General features: G+C 42.4%; 1 protein-coding gene across 1 annotated transcript in view; it reads right to left on the reverse strand.

Moving 5' to 3' along the window:
* Nucleotides 1-17680, reverse strand: part of TNS3 (tensin 3) — a 557580-nt gene extending 539900 nt beyond the window's left edge. Inside the window, exon 1 of the mRNA XM_073549862.1 lies at nucleotides 17460-17680. Within this exon, the coding sequence (XP_073405963.1) occupies nucleotides 17460-17552 (93 nt within the window). The 5' untranslated portion in view covers nucleotides 17553-17680. The remainder of the gene's footprint in view (nucleotides 1-17459) is intronic.
* Between the last annotated feature and the right edge of the window lie 255 nt (nucleotides 17681-17935).

The following is a 17935-nucleotide window of genomic DNA, read 5'->3' on the forward strand; positions in this document are numbered from 1 at the left end:
TCTATAACAGTGGGGCCCCATCAGTAATCTTTTAGCTGTGAGAATATATAACACAATCCTACAAAGAATGAACATTAGGATTTTCCTCTCATTGGTAAGGTAATGGAATAGAACAGTTAGTTGGATGATATAACTTTCTTAAATCCTCCTTCACACTGTTTTTGCAGCTTTCTAAATTGTAATCTGATTTTTCTGTTTTTTTTTTTTTACTAGCATTTTCAATTGTTTTTCTCTCATCGTAAGTACATTCATAATTTATTTTTTGCTCCATAGAGAAGCCTATGTGAAAAACAATTGAAAATCACCTAGAGCAAGCTGCATCTAGTGAAAACCCTTAGGTATCCTACATTTTCTACTTTAGAGATGCCAAGGAAAAAAACTATGAAAGGAAAACAAAACCTAAACCATGCAGCGTTTGGAAAAACTGCAACTAAACCCATTCCCAGAGACCCAGAAAATCACCCAAAAAAGGAAAAAAACAACATTGAAAAAGCAAAAAAATGCAATGTTTGAAGTGTAGTACCTATTTTCCTGTTGCCCTACAGACAAAATTGGCTGCAGCATTTTTGTAGCAGAATAATAGCAAAAATAAGGTGCGAACCACTGGGTTGGTTTTTTACTTGAGGCTGTGTGCCCACATTGCATTTTTTAAGCGTTTCCGCAGCGCTTTTAGACAAGCGTTTCTGCTGCAGAAACGCTTAAGAAAAGCATCTAATGTAATAGAATGGAAAACGCACATGTTGTGCTAATGGTGCGTTTTTTCCGCTGCGGAAACGCTTAGTGGAAAAAAACGCAGCATGTTCATTAATTGTGCGGAATCGCATGCGATTCCGCATTCATACACTGATTGCAAAAACGCATAGGAAGACGCATGTCAAAACGCTTGACAATCGTGTCAAAAACGCGTGTCAAAAAGCGCATGCGTTTTCCCTGGCAAGGGCATGCGTTTCTGCTCAGAAAAAAAAACGCTTGAAAAACGCTACGTGGGCACATAGCCTAACTCTTGCTGGTAGTAGCGATCCTACAAGTCACAATCAACCCTTTAACGAGTCTTGTAATATGACTTAGGATAAAAGCCAATGCTGATTTGGCTTTTATCTTAAGTCATATTACAAGACTCGTTAAAGGGTTGATTGTGACTTGTAGGATCGCTACTACCAACAGGTGGCGCTATAGAGTTCAAGTCCTCTTTTTCTCTGGAGTGGCAATTTGCATATTATTTTCCCAGAGGAGCACTGCACGGCGAATAAGCCTCCTTACCTTGACAAGCCAGAGCTGGCATGTCACTCTCCACAAGGAGAAACCTTACCCCTTAGGCCGGGGTCACACTGGCGAGGAATACGGGAGAGTGAGAGGCGCTAAAAGCACGCATTAGACATGGACCAATGATTCTCTATGGGGTCCCTCGCACCAGCCGTATATTTCTCATCCGTATTCTAGGCTCCGTGCCACTCGCAGCATGCTGCGATTGTCAGCGTACTACGGCCGTAGTACACCAATGCAAGTCTATGGGTGCGCAAAAAATACGGATTACACACGGACCACACATGTGACTTGCGAGAAATACGCACCCGGTGTCTTTTAGCAAAGCCGGCAATTCAGTGCGCTATACAGTAAACTCACACTGACAGGTTTAATAAAGAAATGAAAGAATAGATATAGACACATAGAATATATATATATATATATATATATATGCATTCTATGAGTCTATATCTATTCTTTCATTTCTTTATTAAAACTGTCATAGGGCTCCATTATATGTCCATTTTGCAAGCCTGAAAATCTCACCATACGGATGCCATACGGATTACATACGGATGCTGACATGCGCAAAGTACGCGACCACACCTTGATTACGGATGACATACAGAGCACTATTTAGGGGTCTGTCATCCGTATTACGCATGTAAAATACTGACCGTATTTTGCGCAGGTTAGTGTGACTCTAGCCTTATACTTTAGGCTGAGTTCACAAGTGGCGTTTTTTTCGCGTTTCCGCGGCGGTTTTAACCGCGCGATTTTGCCGCGAAAACGCGAAAAATAAGCATCCCATGCATTCCTATGGGATTCCGCAATGCTGTGCTAATGCTGCGGTCTTTACCGCGGCGGAATCGCTTCGCGGTAAAAACCGCAGCATGATCATTAATTTGCGGAATCGCGGCGATCCCGCACCCATAGGAATGCATTGTTCCGCTTATTTCCCGCATGTGGCTGTGCACACCATGCAGAAAGTAAGCAGAACAATTGCGGATGGTACCCATGGTCCGGAGGAGAGAAGACTGTCCTCCGGGCTTTGGGTACCATATCCCTGTAAAAAATAGAATTTAAAATAAAAAATATTGTTATTCTCACCCTCCGACGTCCCGCACAGCCTTCCCGCTTCTCTCCACGCTCTTGTTCCCAGTAGTCCTTTGCGAAAATGCTCGCGATGACGTCCCTTCTCGCGGGATCGCGAAGTCTCGCGGTCATTCGCGCGACGTCATCGCGAATTACCGCGAGACGTCGCGATCCCGCGAGAACTGACGTCATCGCAGGCATTTTCGCAAAGGATTACTGGGAACGGATGCGCGGGACGTCGGAGGGTGAGAATAACACCGTTTTTTATTTTTTTTTTTACATTCTATCTTTTACTACTGATGCCGCATAGGCGGCCTCAGTAGTAAAAAGTTGGTCACACTCATCAAACACTATGTTTGACGAGTGTGACCAACCTGTCAATCAGTTCTCCAAGCGATGCTACAGATCGCTTGGAGAACGCTAGCATTTTGCAAGCTAATTACGCTTGCAAAATGCTAGTTTTTCCTCCGGAAAATCGCGGGAATTTAAAATGCGATTTTCCCGCGGACTGGAATTCCGGAATTCTCGCGGTAATTTCTGCGAGAGTTCCGGTATGTGTGCACTTAGCCTTACTCTTAAATTCCTTCATCGCACCTAAGTGGTTTATGGAGGCGAAGTGGCTCAAAAAATGTTTTGTTCACTTACAAAGATCTTTATTTAAAAAAATAAATAAATAATATATAATTAATATTTCTTTATCCTTTAAGGCCAAAAACTACAATCTAATTTATCCCACAGGGATAACTGAGCAGCAGACTATCCGCTCTGCTGTGTCGCTGGTTCCCTTCTGGTCCAGACTTACATGGGATTTGCTGTGCGGAGAGGGGACGACACTGTTTAATATATCATGGACTATAACATAAAGCAGATGTCATCACTGTTCTCAATGTAAGCACACGGGCATATAAAAAAATCACTCCCATTCTCATCCAGAAAAGTGGTATGATTTTTATCTCACTTCTTAACCGTGTGCGGTCTGTTTTTTACTCAGCAGCTATTAATCTTTTATAGGACCATTTACAGCTCACCTCTTGTCATCTTACATTGGTTTTATGTATCCAGTATGTGGAAGCCAGTGTTGCCAATGACCATCAGTAAACATTCAATAAATGAGGAGAAGTCGTGGAACTTCCACCACAATTCACAACATTACATATTTAGACTGCATTAAAATTTAACATAATGCATAAAATAAATGACTTTTTTTTTTTTATATCTTATGCATGTTAAATTGTAATGAAAGATAATTTATTAGACTTTATCTTTTCCATGATATGTATTGAACGTCCTTTTTTGCTAAACCAAATTATGTTTTAAGGGTATGTGCACACTTTGCGGTTTCTGCTGCGTTTCCGCAGCGTTTTTGGCTCTGCAGAAACACAGCAGATTCTGCTGCATTGTACAGTACCTTTATTTCCTATGGAAATAAAAAAAAGCTGTGCACATGCTGCGTTTTTTTCCGAGCGGTTTTGCTGCGGTTTTCAAAACGCAGCATGTCAATTGTTTGGTGCAGAAGCGCTGCAGTTTTACACCTCATCCATTATGAGGTGTAAAACCGCAGGGCAAAACCGCAGAAAAAACGCAGATAAACCGCAGAAAAACCGCAGCACTTTGTCCTGCGGATTCCCTGCAGTTTTCTCTAAAAATCCGCAGAGACAAAAAACTATGTGTGCACATACCCTAAGACTGACATTTAGGCTGTGTACCCACGTAAGCGTTTTTTTTTTTGCGTTTTTTAAGCATTTTCACTGGCAACAGCGCTTTAAAGAAGCATCCCATTCATTTTAATGAATTCTGCACTTTTTGTGCATTTTGATGCGTTTTTTTCGGCGAAAAAACGCATTGCGGTAAAAAACGCAGCATGCTCATTAATTTCCCAGAAAAATCCACATTTCTAACTATTTTCTATGAGAAAGGGGACGCTCCGAAAAAAGCATTAAAAACGCGCATAAAAAAGCACGGAAAACGCGTGGAAAAAAAGGGCGGTTTCTGGGAAGGAGTCCGGTTTTCAGTCAGGCATTTTCTGCATACCTGGGTACATAGCCTTAAAGTCTGAAATAGAATAAAATGGGTGATGATGTCTTTTGACCCCTGCAGTTGCCATCCAGTAGTGTTGAAATTCATTGATAGTGCATATTTAAGAAACAACAAAAAAATTCTACTTGGTCCTATCAGTGACTGAGAGCTATTTTTCTATGCACATTTCTACAAAGAAAGCTGTCAGTCACTGATGGCACCATTCACTGGACTGAAAATCCCATAAACAGCAGAGGTTAAAATTACTAAAACACAGGTTAGGGCTCAGTCAGACGGCCGTATAACACGAACGACTATCGTATCGCAATTCTCGGAAAGGTTGGCTGCTCTCCTGACCGTGAAATTTACATGCTCTCACGCAGAGTCTGGTCAGGAGTCTTCGTCCAGTCCGTGCACTGCAATGCGATCGTCGTCCGTGTAATATGGCCGTCTGACTGTGCCCTTATACTGAATCTTCTCACAAAATAACATTTTGTTACCATCTTTTCAGTTAGCCATTAAAAGGTATCAACTACTGAGGACTCTCAATCCTAAATATTTTTCTCACAAAATTATACATCATTCTGCTGATCTCCCCCTGCTCTATAACAGATTGGACTGTATTTTCATGGTGACTGGTTCCTTTCAGAGCTTTAAAGCATAAACTGAGTTACAAATGTGGATGTTTGGAGGCTTATCCAGAAGGCTCAGGTTATTGCACCATCAGGCTTATTGTACAACCTGCATCTTCTCTAGGTTGGCCCAGATGTCCATGTTTATAGTCCTCTGGCTGCTCATAGAGATTGATGACCTTTCCTCATGTTCTGCATGAAATCCTTTCTGCTACTTAGAATGCTAAAGAGGTCAGAATAAAGATCATTCATCTTTTGTGTTAATAATGCCTCAGAATTTTTTGCTTAGCTTGTTATGTTATTTTTTCTCCATGTTCTCTGCCATCCTCCATTTATACATGTCTAGTGCACTTTATGTCCATTCTGCGTGATTTCAGCTGAACAACAAGATTATTACATTTGTCCCTAGATCACCATTGGTAATGGGCGTCACTACAGGAATGTCTGTGGGTTAAGGGCCCGTTACACATTGCGATATCGCTAGCAATATCACTGTAACATCACCGATTTTGTGACGTAGCAGCGATATTGCTAGCGATATCGCTATGTCTGATACTTACCTCCGACCGGCTCCCCCGCTGCTCATCGCTGGTCGCGCAAGAACGTCCTGGATCATTTCTCGTCGGGCGCTTCCTGCTGGGCTTCCTGTGGCGACGCGTGGACGCGGGCGGGAGGACGTCAGGATTGCCGCGTCTGACAGTAGCGACCCCCGACCCCTGCAATGTCGCTGGTGAGATCTGCCTGTGTGGCAGCTCACTAGCGACCACTTAGCGGTGCACCAGCGATCCATATCATTGTCGGGATCGCTGGTGCATCGCTAAGTGTAACGGTACCCTTACTCAGTGCTGTGAAAAGCTAAATTTTCTCTGTCAGAAAAAAATGATCTTCAATGAAAGTAAAATTCCTGTTTATTACCAGCTACCTCTCCGTTTCTTCTGATTGTGGGTTATCCTTTCAGGCATTATGCCAATTATTCTTATTGCTTGCTGTATGGATGAGCAATTGATATGGAAGCATAAATATTGGAAGCATTTGTTAATATTCCCTGGTTAAATAAATCAATAATGGATCCAACATTGTAAATATTAAAAAAAGTCAATAAACCCATAATTCAAGGAACATAGGGAGAGAGTAAGCAAAGCACTTAATGCAGCTGGTGTCCTTGGTTGGATTTAAACCCAAGATCCCAAAGACCACAGTGTTAATCAATGAGCTACCATGCTAGATCATTTCATTTTCTCTGCTTTCATTGTACCCAGCAACATTATTATACTCGGTGTGCATTTTTATTATCATATTGTAGTTTGGGTGGTTAATGCAATACTATTGCACAAAAAAATTGATATAAATGACAGGCTAGATTCATAGAGTGCAATACTGCAGCATTTTCCCAATATCATGAAAGTAAAACAGTAAAATAAAACTAAATATTTGTTTAAAAAATATTTGGCATGACGTAACATAGCTTCAGTGAGACTGCGATACAAGATTTGTTTCATTTCAAACTGTTTCTATAAATAGATTATCTACAGTGCTGCTACAGTGATCAGTTGATTGCTGCTGGCCTATCTCCCAGACCCCCAGCAGTGGATTTTACTGTGGAAAGATGTAGATGACCATTCATGCTGTGATTCATGGTGGCCATTTAGAAAAGCCTGTCTACAGTCATGGTGGAAAGTGTTCAAAATTGGCACCCTTGAAATTGTTTCAGAAAATGAAGTATTTGCAATTACATGTTTTGTTATACATGTATATTTCCTTTGTGTGTGTTGGAGCACGACAAAAAAAAACTGAGAAAAAAAGGCAAATTGGTCATTTAAAAAAACAAACAAAAATGGGCCAGACAAAATTACTGGCACTCTCAACTTAACATTTGGTTGCACACCCTTTGGAATAAATTTATTTATTTATTTATTTAAATAACTGCAATCAATAGCTTCCTATAGCTGTCAACAAGCTTCTTACATCTCTCAACTGGAATTTTGGACCACTCTTCTTTTGCAAACTGCTCCAGGTCTCTCATATTTGAAGGTGCCTTCTTCCAACAGCATTTTTAAGCTCTCCTCACAGGTGTCCAATGGGAGTTAGATCCGGACTCATTGCTGGCCACTTCAGAACTCTCCAGCACTTTGCTTCCATCCATTTCTGGTTGCTTCATGAAGTATGTTTGAGGTTATTGTCCTGCTGGAAGACCCATGACCTAGGATCCAAGCCAAACTTTTTGACACTGGACACTAACTACACTGCGACCCAAATTCCATTGTTAATCTTCAGATTTCATGATGCCTTGTCAAGGTGCTCAGTGACAGATGCAGTAAAAGAACCCCAAAACATAATTGAACCTCCACCATATTTGACTGTATGTACTGTGTTCTTTTCTTTGTATCTCATTATATTTTTGGTAAGCAGTAGAATGATGTCATCTACCAAAAAGCTCTAACTTGGTCTCATGCATCCACAAGATGATTTCCCATAAGGATTTTGACTTGCATACATTTTGGCAAACTGCAGTATAGCTTTTTCATGTCTCGGTTTCAGCATTGGGGTCCTCTTGGGTCTAATGCCAAAGCGTTTCATTTAATTCAAATGTCGACGGATAATTTGCACTGATACTAATGCACCCTGAGCATCATTGTCAGTGCAATGAATTTGAATTTCTTTGAAACCTGATTGGAGCTACTTAGCCACCACTTGGACTATCCTGTGTTGCAACCTAACAATTTTTCTCTGCTGTTCACGTCCAGGGAGATTAGCTACTGTGCCATGTGTTGTAAACTTCTTGATTATGTTTTGCACCGTGGACAAAGAAACCTCAAGATCTCTGGAGATGGACTTGTAACGTTGAGTATTTTGATATTTTACCACAATTTTGGTTCTCAAGTCCTCAGACAGTTCTCTCTTCCCTTTTCTGTTCTCCATGCTTAGTGTGCCACACACAGACACACAATGCAAAGATTGAGTTGACTTCTCCCCTTTTTATCTGGTTTCAGGTGTAATTTTCATATTTCTCGAACCTGTTACTTGCCACAAGTGATTTTGAATGAGCATCACAAGCTTGAAACAAAGTTGTTTACCAACAATTTTTAAAAGGTGCCAACAATTTTGTCTGGTCCATTTTTGGGGTTTTGTGTGAAATTATGACCTAGTTGCCTTTTCTTCTCTGTTTTTTTTTTGTGTTGTTCCAATACACACAAAGGAAATACACATGTGTATAACAGCATGTGTAATTGCAATAATTTTCTGGGAGAAATACTTAATTTTCTGGAACAATTTCAAGGGTGCGATCACTTTTGGCCATGACTATATGTACAATGTGAAGTGTACTAAAATTGTAATTTTTTTTTATTAGTGGCTCTCCAAATTAGCCTGAGTGGAGACCCCACCTCAGTGATGTCCATATGCCCTTTAGGGTATGTGCCCATGATCAGTAATTGCTGTGGGTTTGATGCTGCACATTTATACAGCGTCAAACACACAGCGGCCAGCTGTGACAGCATAGTGGATGGGATTTCTAGAAATCACATGTCCACTATGCGCTTACAGACCCAACAGATTACCCATGGAGACTGACATGTGGCGCATCTTTCCAGACCGCAGGGTGTCAATTTCTCTTGTGGAGATGCTAAGAGTCCAATAGGTACAGTAATACATATTGCTTCCACACTCAAATATATAGCAGGCCACGGACTCATTTCCCATTGCCTTATGGGAATCGTCTCATTTTGTGAAGAGCAGCATCACACTTTGTAAAGACTATTATAGGGAAATCTTCTGGGAAAAATGAAACAGGATAGATAGTAACAACATCGACACAAAAGAAAGATCTGCCAAAAAAGCTCCACCACCTGTTACAAAAGGTCTCAGTTCTAGTGGATGAATGCACCACATAGTTCTTTGTTACTCCATTTCATCCCTACTCATAATCCTTTGCTGTATAAAAGAACTATATACAGTGTACAATTATAGAGATCGGAAAAAGGTGAAGAACTTCTCTCTGATGTGGTCTCTTTTTTCCCTATTGAATAACATGCGAATAATAACAAGAATAAAGATGACATTGTAGTTCCATATTAAAGAGACAATGCCACATTGCATGGCCCTTCATACAACAGCACAAGCCCATGGCTGCTAAGTGCCATGCTGCAGGGTGCATGAAGCCCAAATTCGATTATAGCTCAAAATCAGTCTGGAGATTTTGTTTCAATTTTACTTCAATGAGAAAACATCTGCATGACCGAAACTAAAGCCAGTGACTTTGGGTTATCATGGGCGCTGCAAAATGTAATATGCCAACATGTGATGTAGCCACTTTATTTGCTTCAGTTTTCACTAGGGGGTTTAGTCAGTAGTTATGGGGGGGTTTAGTCAGTTGAATGCTTTACAGTATATCTAGAACTGTTGTAATAAAACGGGTTAGACTGCAGCGTCACCTAAAACCTTTCACTTATTTTTTCCACTATTACTTTCTAGCCAGCTGATGTATGACATATCTTACAGCTAGTGATATAGCGGGTGATAGTGTCATCTCTAGAACCTTTTATTGTGCGTTATTACAAGTCTGCACTTGTTTTGTAACTTGGCTACAATTCCGGTGTAACAGGCCAGATTAACCCCCCCGCCCTGAATATACCCGGGGTTAATGTGGCCTAGGCCAGATTATACCCCTCCGGGGTCAGAATATACCCCAGCTGCTGTAGATCAGATTTTTCACGCTTTTGCCCCAGACAGCACACGAGGTGCCCCAGGCAGCGCACAGGGCCCCAGGTAGCACACAGGGCCCTGTGCGCTGTTTCTGCCCCCTGTGCTCTGTTTGGGACCCCCTGTGCGCTGTCTGGAGCCCCGTTCTGGAGTATATCACTCAATCCTGTGCGATGTCTGGGGCCTCTGTGCAATGTGCAATGTCTGGGGCACCCGTGTGCTGTCTGGGGCACTGTGCGCTGCCTGGGGCCCCATTTCTGATGGTTCTCAAAAGCGTGAAAAATCTGATCTACAGCAGCTGGGGTATATTCTGACCCGGAGGGGTATAATCTGGCCTAGGCCAATTTATACCCCGGGGTATAGTTTGGGCTAGGCCATAATATACCCGGGGTATATTCTGTCCCAGACGGGTATAAACTGGCCAAGGCCACTTTAACCCCCCGCCCAGAATATACCCGGGGTTAATCTGGCCTGTTCCACCAGGAATCATTGTTCTAGTTGTTAGACTAAATAGTAAATCATTACATTACAGGTAAAATATCTACTTATGAGATCGTCCGATATAGACGTTCCCTATTAGACAGTGGTACAGGGCTGAGCTACGCTTTCAATATTATGTGTATATGCATATGTTCTAAAATAATGTGTTTAGTATATTTTGCTTATATAGCACCATCCTATTCTACAACAAACATCATCATCACTGTCCCCATTGGGGCTCACAATATGTCTTTGGAGTGTGGAATGAAACCCACACAAATCATGGGAGAACGTACAAACTGTTTGGTGGAATTTTAACCCAGGACCCAAAGCAACAGTGCTAACCACTGAGCCAACATGCTGTCCTATTTAAACAGTATTCTTCTATTCTTTCCCTGAATCAAGGCCTGACTCTTCAGCAGCGCTCCCTCACTTTGTTGACCTGTGACCAGCACGTGACCGCTGCAGCCAATCAGTGGCCCAATGGTCAGAAATGGCTTCTCCCATCAACTAGAAATGTACTGGTTCTATTTAAGCCCCATTTTCATATATCTCAGACTCCTATATCCTCCCAGCATAGTAATAAGTGCTGATAATAAAACTGTCAGGAACACGGCACTGCACCTGCTCACTGAGCCAGTACGCGTGTCCTGAGTACAAAACTGTGCACAAAGATACCTGTGGAATGGGGCAGCAGTGGTGACGATGCATGCTCCAGGCTCACAGGACCTGAAGCATGTGACTGCTGAGGGCGTGGTCTAAACTCCAGAGAGCTAGGAGCTGAGGAAAACTCCTAGAAAGGTAACTACAGGACAATGTTACAAAGGGGCATAGACAGAGACAGAAACCAGATCAAGCCAGGGACAAAGCACAAGATAGCACGACAGTACCAAAGGGTTAGGCAGAATGGATAGTCAGGACGTAGCAATAGATCAGAAAACCAGAACGGGCAATAGACGGTACAATAGGGACAAACTGTAACGGAGTAACGATAGCCAAGCCAGGAGGTCAGAACCGGAAAAGAGTGAGGGGACAGACTGGGTCATACACGGGAAGCAAACAAGCAATGCAGTGCACACGCACACCAGGGGGGTCAGACACAATCAGAACAACAGTATAGCTGACAGAGAACCCTGGTAAAGAGTGAGTATAAATACCACTCGCAGATCCAGAAAGAGGCCACGTACACTTAACCCTGTGAGTGCAGGGCAAGAACACTGTCCAAACCATGACAAAAATTTTACCTACAGTACCATACTGTGGCATCAGCTGTCACACTGGACATGTCTCTGGATTTTAGATCAGTGCACAATGTGCAGAAAAATGTCACATGTGATCTGCTCAGGCATAAAAAAACATGAAAAAACAGATGTGAACACAGATTTATAAATGCAGTAGATGAAAGTTAGAATATAAAGTATCGTATATGGCAGAATTACTCATATTTATTTTTTAATTACAAAAACTATTAGGAAAATAATAATAAAGCATTATAATATTAGATAAATACACCAAGGAGAAGATAGTCATTAATAAAGTATTGAGTTATGTTATTTGCTTTTAAGCACCTACATTGTTTATCTTGAAAGCCTATACCTTAAGTAAAGTGACACATTTGTGATTACCAGTGCGCCTTCTTTAAAGGAATCCAGCCATTGTGTCCTCGCTTTATGGCCTTAATTGGCATCACATTTGAAACGCAGTAAGAATCCCCCGGAGAGGAGATGCCAAAGACTTGTTTTGAATGAAAATCCTAAATGATCCTTGCTGAAATCTTAGCAGACATAAACAGACAAAATGCAGCTCTGTGCTCCCTGATGTGGCTGGAGAGCTGACATGAATGTGAGATGCTGGAGTACAGCTTTGTTCTATCTCTCAAGCACACCGAGTTCTGGCCGAACCCCTGAGATGCCAGCTGTGATTTCATTTACTTTCTGAATGGGATGGTTTGTCGAAACTATTTAGGTCAGTTTTTGGCAATTATTTTCTGCCTTTGGTTACATTTTAATTATTAGACTATTTTTACGAAAGATAAATGTAATAAAGTAAAATGAGTATTATTTCAGATGGCAAATAAAATGTTACTTGAGATAATTTACAGTAGGCAGACATAATCTGGATTGTATTTTATCCTGAAAATATGACTTATTCAATATGAAATACAATTCCGACCATTCTGCAAGCCCTGCCATCATCATCACGTGTCTGGCTATAGTTCCCGAAGATCATGGCTAAGTACTTGTTTGATGCTCGTTGGCCAACATTCCTATTTGGAAAGTCAAGACTGATTTTGCCTATTCCAAATACACCCAAGCAACTCTCAGAAATACCCAATGAACAATTCTGAATATTTTTAGTTATGTCGAAAGATTTCTGGTGCAACATTTACAGTCCAAACTTTCCTGCCAATATATGAACACAGTGTAAACCGTAATACAAGCTTCAGCTGGCACATTTATTGGCTGCCCCATTAAAATGAGTAGACTGAACTACAATTAGAGATATTTAAGGATATTTTGTCAACTTCATGATTAAGGGTTCGAAGACCTCTGAAATGCGTCGCTGCCTCGCGTTCCATGAGCTGTACTGCTGACTTGGTATGTCCTTGAAGCATTTTGTGTGAATAAAACATTCACTCCCCGTGGAGCTGGATTTCCCTCATTTCGCTTATCCTACCCCTTGACACAGTGTTTCCAAGCTCCGAACACGCCAAGATGCAAATCATGTGAGCTGGACTATATTACTCATATATATTGGCTGCCACATTAAAATGTGTAGATTTGGACTACATGATTAAATGATCTGAACTACAAATAGAGGTAATTAAAGGGAATCTGTCACCCCATTTTTGCTATATGATCTGCAGCCACCGCCATCAGGGGCTTATCTACAGTATTCTGTAATGCTGTAGGTAAGCCCCCAATGTAACCTGAAAGATAAGAAAAACAAGTTATATTATACTTACCCGGGGTGACAGATTCCCTTTAAGGATATTTTGTCAACTTTGCAATAATATGTGATATTGCATTTACTCACACAAAGCAAATGATTAGGGGCAAAGCTAGAGGGGGTGCAAGAGCAGGCGCAGTAATATATCCTTGTGCCTGAGTGGGCCCAAAGGCATTTCTATTATATTAGAAGACATAAGTATTGTAAGTGGCACATGGCATGTGGAGGTCCTATTACAGATTTTGTAGTGGGGTCTAGCTGCTTCACGTTAAGCCTTTCCAAATCGTCATAAAACCTGGTGAAGAATTAGACACCCTAGTATGGCAGCCTCAGAACAGCAGACATCTGTAGTACTGATGTTCACAGCTGATTTCTGATATGAAGGACTGATTAGTATAGACATTCAACCACTGAAACCCCAAAATCTTAAGAGACTGGGGTGCTAAACTTTGTATGGAAATATAGAAACTAGAGGCTCCTGTCAGACATAAGGATAAAATGTTTTTTTAATGTCTTTAAAGGGAATTTGTCAACAGCTTTTTGCCATCTAACCTTATCGCATAATGTAGAAACAGAGACCTTGATTCCAGCAATGTGTCACTTGCTGGGCTGCTTGCTGTAGTTTTGATATATTGGGATATTATTACAGAACTCTGCCAATCAGCTGCGTGGTCAAGGTTATATTGAATTCAGCATTCAACGAACTGGTAGATCTGTAGCAGATAAAACAGGAACTTTAACAAAATGAAACCAAGCAGACGTGATACTTCACTGGAATCAGAGTCTCTACCCCTATATCATGCAGTTCTCAAATGGGGTAGCAAAGACCTGGCAACAGATTCCCCCTAATTGCAGGTACTTCCTCCTTTAATATATTTAGGATGCCAAATTTGTGGATGTGATTAGAGCATGGATATCAGATTCATACAAGTAATGCTTGATTTTAGTTTTCTTTCCTTTTCTAACACCCAAAGGACACAACAAGAACTCTCTTGGGCTAGGATGACACTTTGCTTCTGTGAGGTGCCCAATAAGTGCCATGCGGACCCTATGAATAATAGGGGTCCCTTTGGTTTTCGCTTGGCTGGCTGTCTTTTCCTATTGCATACAATAATGCAGTGTGCTCCTCTCGTTTTCCAGTAAGGGTATGTTTCCACAGTCCGTAACGGTAGCGCTTTGGATGCAGCTTTGTCCAAAGCGCTGCCGGCATTTGTACGTGCGGTGATTCCGCATGTGTTCATTGAACCATGCGTAATCACCGCATCCTATACATAGACTGTGTAATTTATCTTGCGGAGACTGTGCGTCTCCACAAGATAAATAAACATGTTGCGGTCTATAAAGATGTGCCGCATGTACGTATACGCAGGTCTGCCACCTGCGTCTTTGAACGCATCTATAGTGGAGATTTCATAAACTCCCCTCCGTTATGCTGTAACATCTGGACGCTGCGGCTGTACGCAGCGTCCAATCCGCAGCAAATGCGCCACGTGGAAACATACCCTAATGGTGACAGTCCTTGATGTGGAGCCTCCCAATGCAGACAAAAGTGGAAATCTAGCTTTGGATCTTGTCATAGCAAAAGCCCATATCTTACGAAGTAAAATTGTTATTAGTTATGTGAGCTCTCGAATATTCTCCAGTGGAAGTCTGCAGTAACAGCCCACCCTATTGTAAGGTAGCGCTTGTCATTCAGGTAAGGGATACTCGCTAGGCAGCCAAATAACCAGGTCCGGCACGGGTTTCTCATATAACTCCAACAGTCCACGCGGTTTATAAACCATGAACAGCAACAGAAAGTTCATATCAGGTCAGCATAGCGTCCATGACAGAGCTCCACACCGTTAACCCTGTAGTCACACAGGTTATGTAATGTCCAATACGCAGGCTCTCTAGCCTCACAGTTATCTCACCCTGTGGCCGGGTTACCTCATGGTTGCTTCCCTCCCCTGGGAACTCTCAGGCACTTGCAGCCATTAAACACAGTGTCCACACGTGATGATAGGAAGGCAGCCACATCTTCCTCATTCGGTCTCACGTCAGCCCAGACAAGACCTTCTATACGGACCGAGTCCAAGCATTCACTCATGTGACCTACCCTGGTCACCTTATATGGTCTGCAGCCACGCCCACTGGATCACATGGCTATGACCTCATCGCAGGTCCTTCACACATATCCACTTTACTATAGCGTTCTAGACACCGCCCCTAGGTGGGTTTATAGGTAGCTGGTATCGACCGTCTCACCAGCTACCTGGAAAGCTCTCCCTGACACAGTGTAATGAAAGCTCAACAGTACCTCTGCTGATCAACACACATATTCCAGCTTCCATCCCAAGGCCATCTACCTTGGGATACATAACGATCATTCAGCATCCTGCCGCTCATCCTCTCTCCTGGGACACCCACACAGCGCCCCTTAGCGGACACAGTGGTCACTACACCACACTATACACAGATCACATTATTCTTGAGGTTAGTGTGTAGTCCGTGATACAAATCTCTGACTCCAAATCCTTGGTGGTTATCGATGTCAAACCCAGTAAGTAAAAAAACTAATGAGCGATGTACTTGTAAGTGACGATAATATGCAGAAAGGCAGTTTATTTTGGGGGCTCCTGGCTCTTCTGCATCTTTCTTTCCAGAATTAGGGAGTAGAGACCAGCAGGGGAAACCGGGGGTATGGGAATGAGACCACCAGGGGATCAGATAGATGAGTAGTTCTACTTTTTTATATTGCATTATTTGAAGTATTTTAATTAAAAAAAGTGTCTCAACAACACCTTAAAGCTCAATTTTTATCACATTTGGTTAAAAACATGGCAGTACACCTGTGGATGTAAAAAGGCATTCCGACATACGGCCACAGTCATATGTCTGTGTTTTAGATCCATGTGTGGACTCTGATGTCCTTCCTGGCCATGGGCCCCAGCCCTACACTAAACAGCATTTTACGTGCCTTTGAGGCTGTTGAGGTGAAACACGTACATGGGAATGCCGCCTTACACTGCACAGCATCCAAAACATGTATAAGGAAGACAAAAGACAACAAAAATGTCTTCAGCGTTCCTTATTTTTACTGTAGGGCTATAGAAATGTGAAAAACTATAAATCCCTAAATATGTGTGCTAAGTAATCAGTCATCTCTATATTTACAGAATATGAAAAAAATCTGTGCGAATCCAGCACTGGATGTGAAGAACTTCAGCTATTGTGTCTCATAAATAATCCACTGATCACAGAGATTATTATTATGCTGTATTTTCAGACGTTTTATGAGAAGCCAACCTGATTCCTTGCTTTCATTACATTAAAAGGTAACTCGGAAAACTCAATTTTTTTTCCTTGTTTTGTTAGGACACAAATAATGTGTGAGGTGAAGTGTGCAGAAACCCCGCAATCATGTAAAATAATGCCCAGATATCACTTTCTGCTAATGTACCGCGTACCCCCTGGAGAAAAAAATAAAGTGAAAATTGGGGGTATGAAACATTGCTATTTACAAGGAAAGAACTAAAGAAAGCAACAAAGAACCTGGAAGTCCTGCTTATATCTGAAGGAAAATACAGAATCTAGTGAGTGGCAATACACTACATCCACCTAATTATGGGAAATGGTCCCACTAAAGGCGGCAGGGAAGGCTGGCTCCTATGGGCACAAAGTACTTCGATCAAACAGGTAGTTTCATGTAAACTCTACTCCAAAACATTCTATAATTATGTATAAGGAGTACCGGCCAGCCAAGTTGTTTTGCAGGTAAGTGTGATAATTGCACAAAACAGCTCCTAGAAGTTTCAGCTAACAATTTAGGAGGAACTTCAGAAACGCGCCTGTGTATGGCAATATTCGCGTTTTCGGGGCTCGGACGGTGCTGGCCGCCTGCGGGTTTTTCCTGCAGTCTATTCTGTATCTACAGGTTCACATAGTGATTTTTTTTGCACAATAATTCCAACACAAATTTCATATGAAATCCGCCTAATAACAAATTCCCATAGAGCTCAATGGGAAATCTGTATGGCTGTCCATATGGATGAATAGATCATTTTTCAGCGAATTTGATAACGGTCCAGAAAACACAACAGGTCGCCGCAATGATGGGGCGAATCCCAGACCCAAGGCAAGTAACCTGCAGACTCCGAGGGCGAGTGTGTCCTCACAGCAGACACACGCCATTTCTCCTCATGCAGGCGCAGTACACAGCCCAGAGCAAGCCGTGCAGACCTTCACCTGGCTTCCGCACTAGTCCAGTGAGGGCGGGAACCGCACCTGACCCTGTGAGCCCCCGATACACCGCGCAGCCACCTCTCCAGGCAGCACTGTACTACAGTGGAGTAGGAGCATTACCTTTTGGAGAATTTGTCCCAGCAGAGGCAGAGCACTCTCAGCTTGATTTTTGCTACTTTTCTTGCGGCAGCAGGGAAAATAGACTCCTCTCATGTTTCCCCCAGAAACCCCAGAATAACAACGTACAGCGTTTACACAAGGCTGCGCAATCCTCCGTGAGGTGAAAGGCGCCTCTCCATGCCGAGCACCGGGGCAGCCGATGAGCTCTCTGAGGCAAGCTCACACAGTCATGTCACCCCACACCCCTACTCCTCCACACCCCGCTCCAGCCCTAATCCTCCAGCCAGGGATTGGCTGGCTCCTCACCCCGGACACTCGGCATTTCAGATGTCAACGCGCGTTTCCAACACACAGATGAGCATCCATCCTGGGAGCCCTATCCCTGCCGCCAAAAGTTCTGTTTCTGCACCTTGTACGTGGAAATCTTGTCATGTACTTGTCATGCAAACCAGCATCTAAGAAGTGCAGAAAACGCA

The sequence above is a fragment of the Dendrobates tinctorius genome, unplaced genomic scaffold (genome assembly GCF_039654945.1).
Source record: "Dendrobates tinctorius isolate UK_male_01 unplaced genomic scaffold, ASM3965494v1 ptg000162l, whole genome shotgun sequence".
NCBI lineage: Eukaryota > Metazoa > Chordata > Amphibia > Anura > Dendrobatidae > Dendrobates > Dendrobates tinctorius.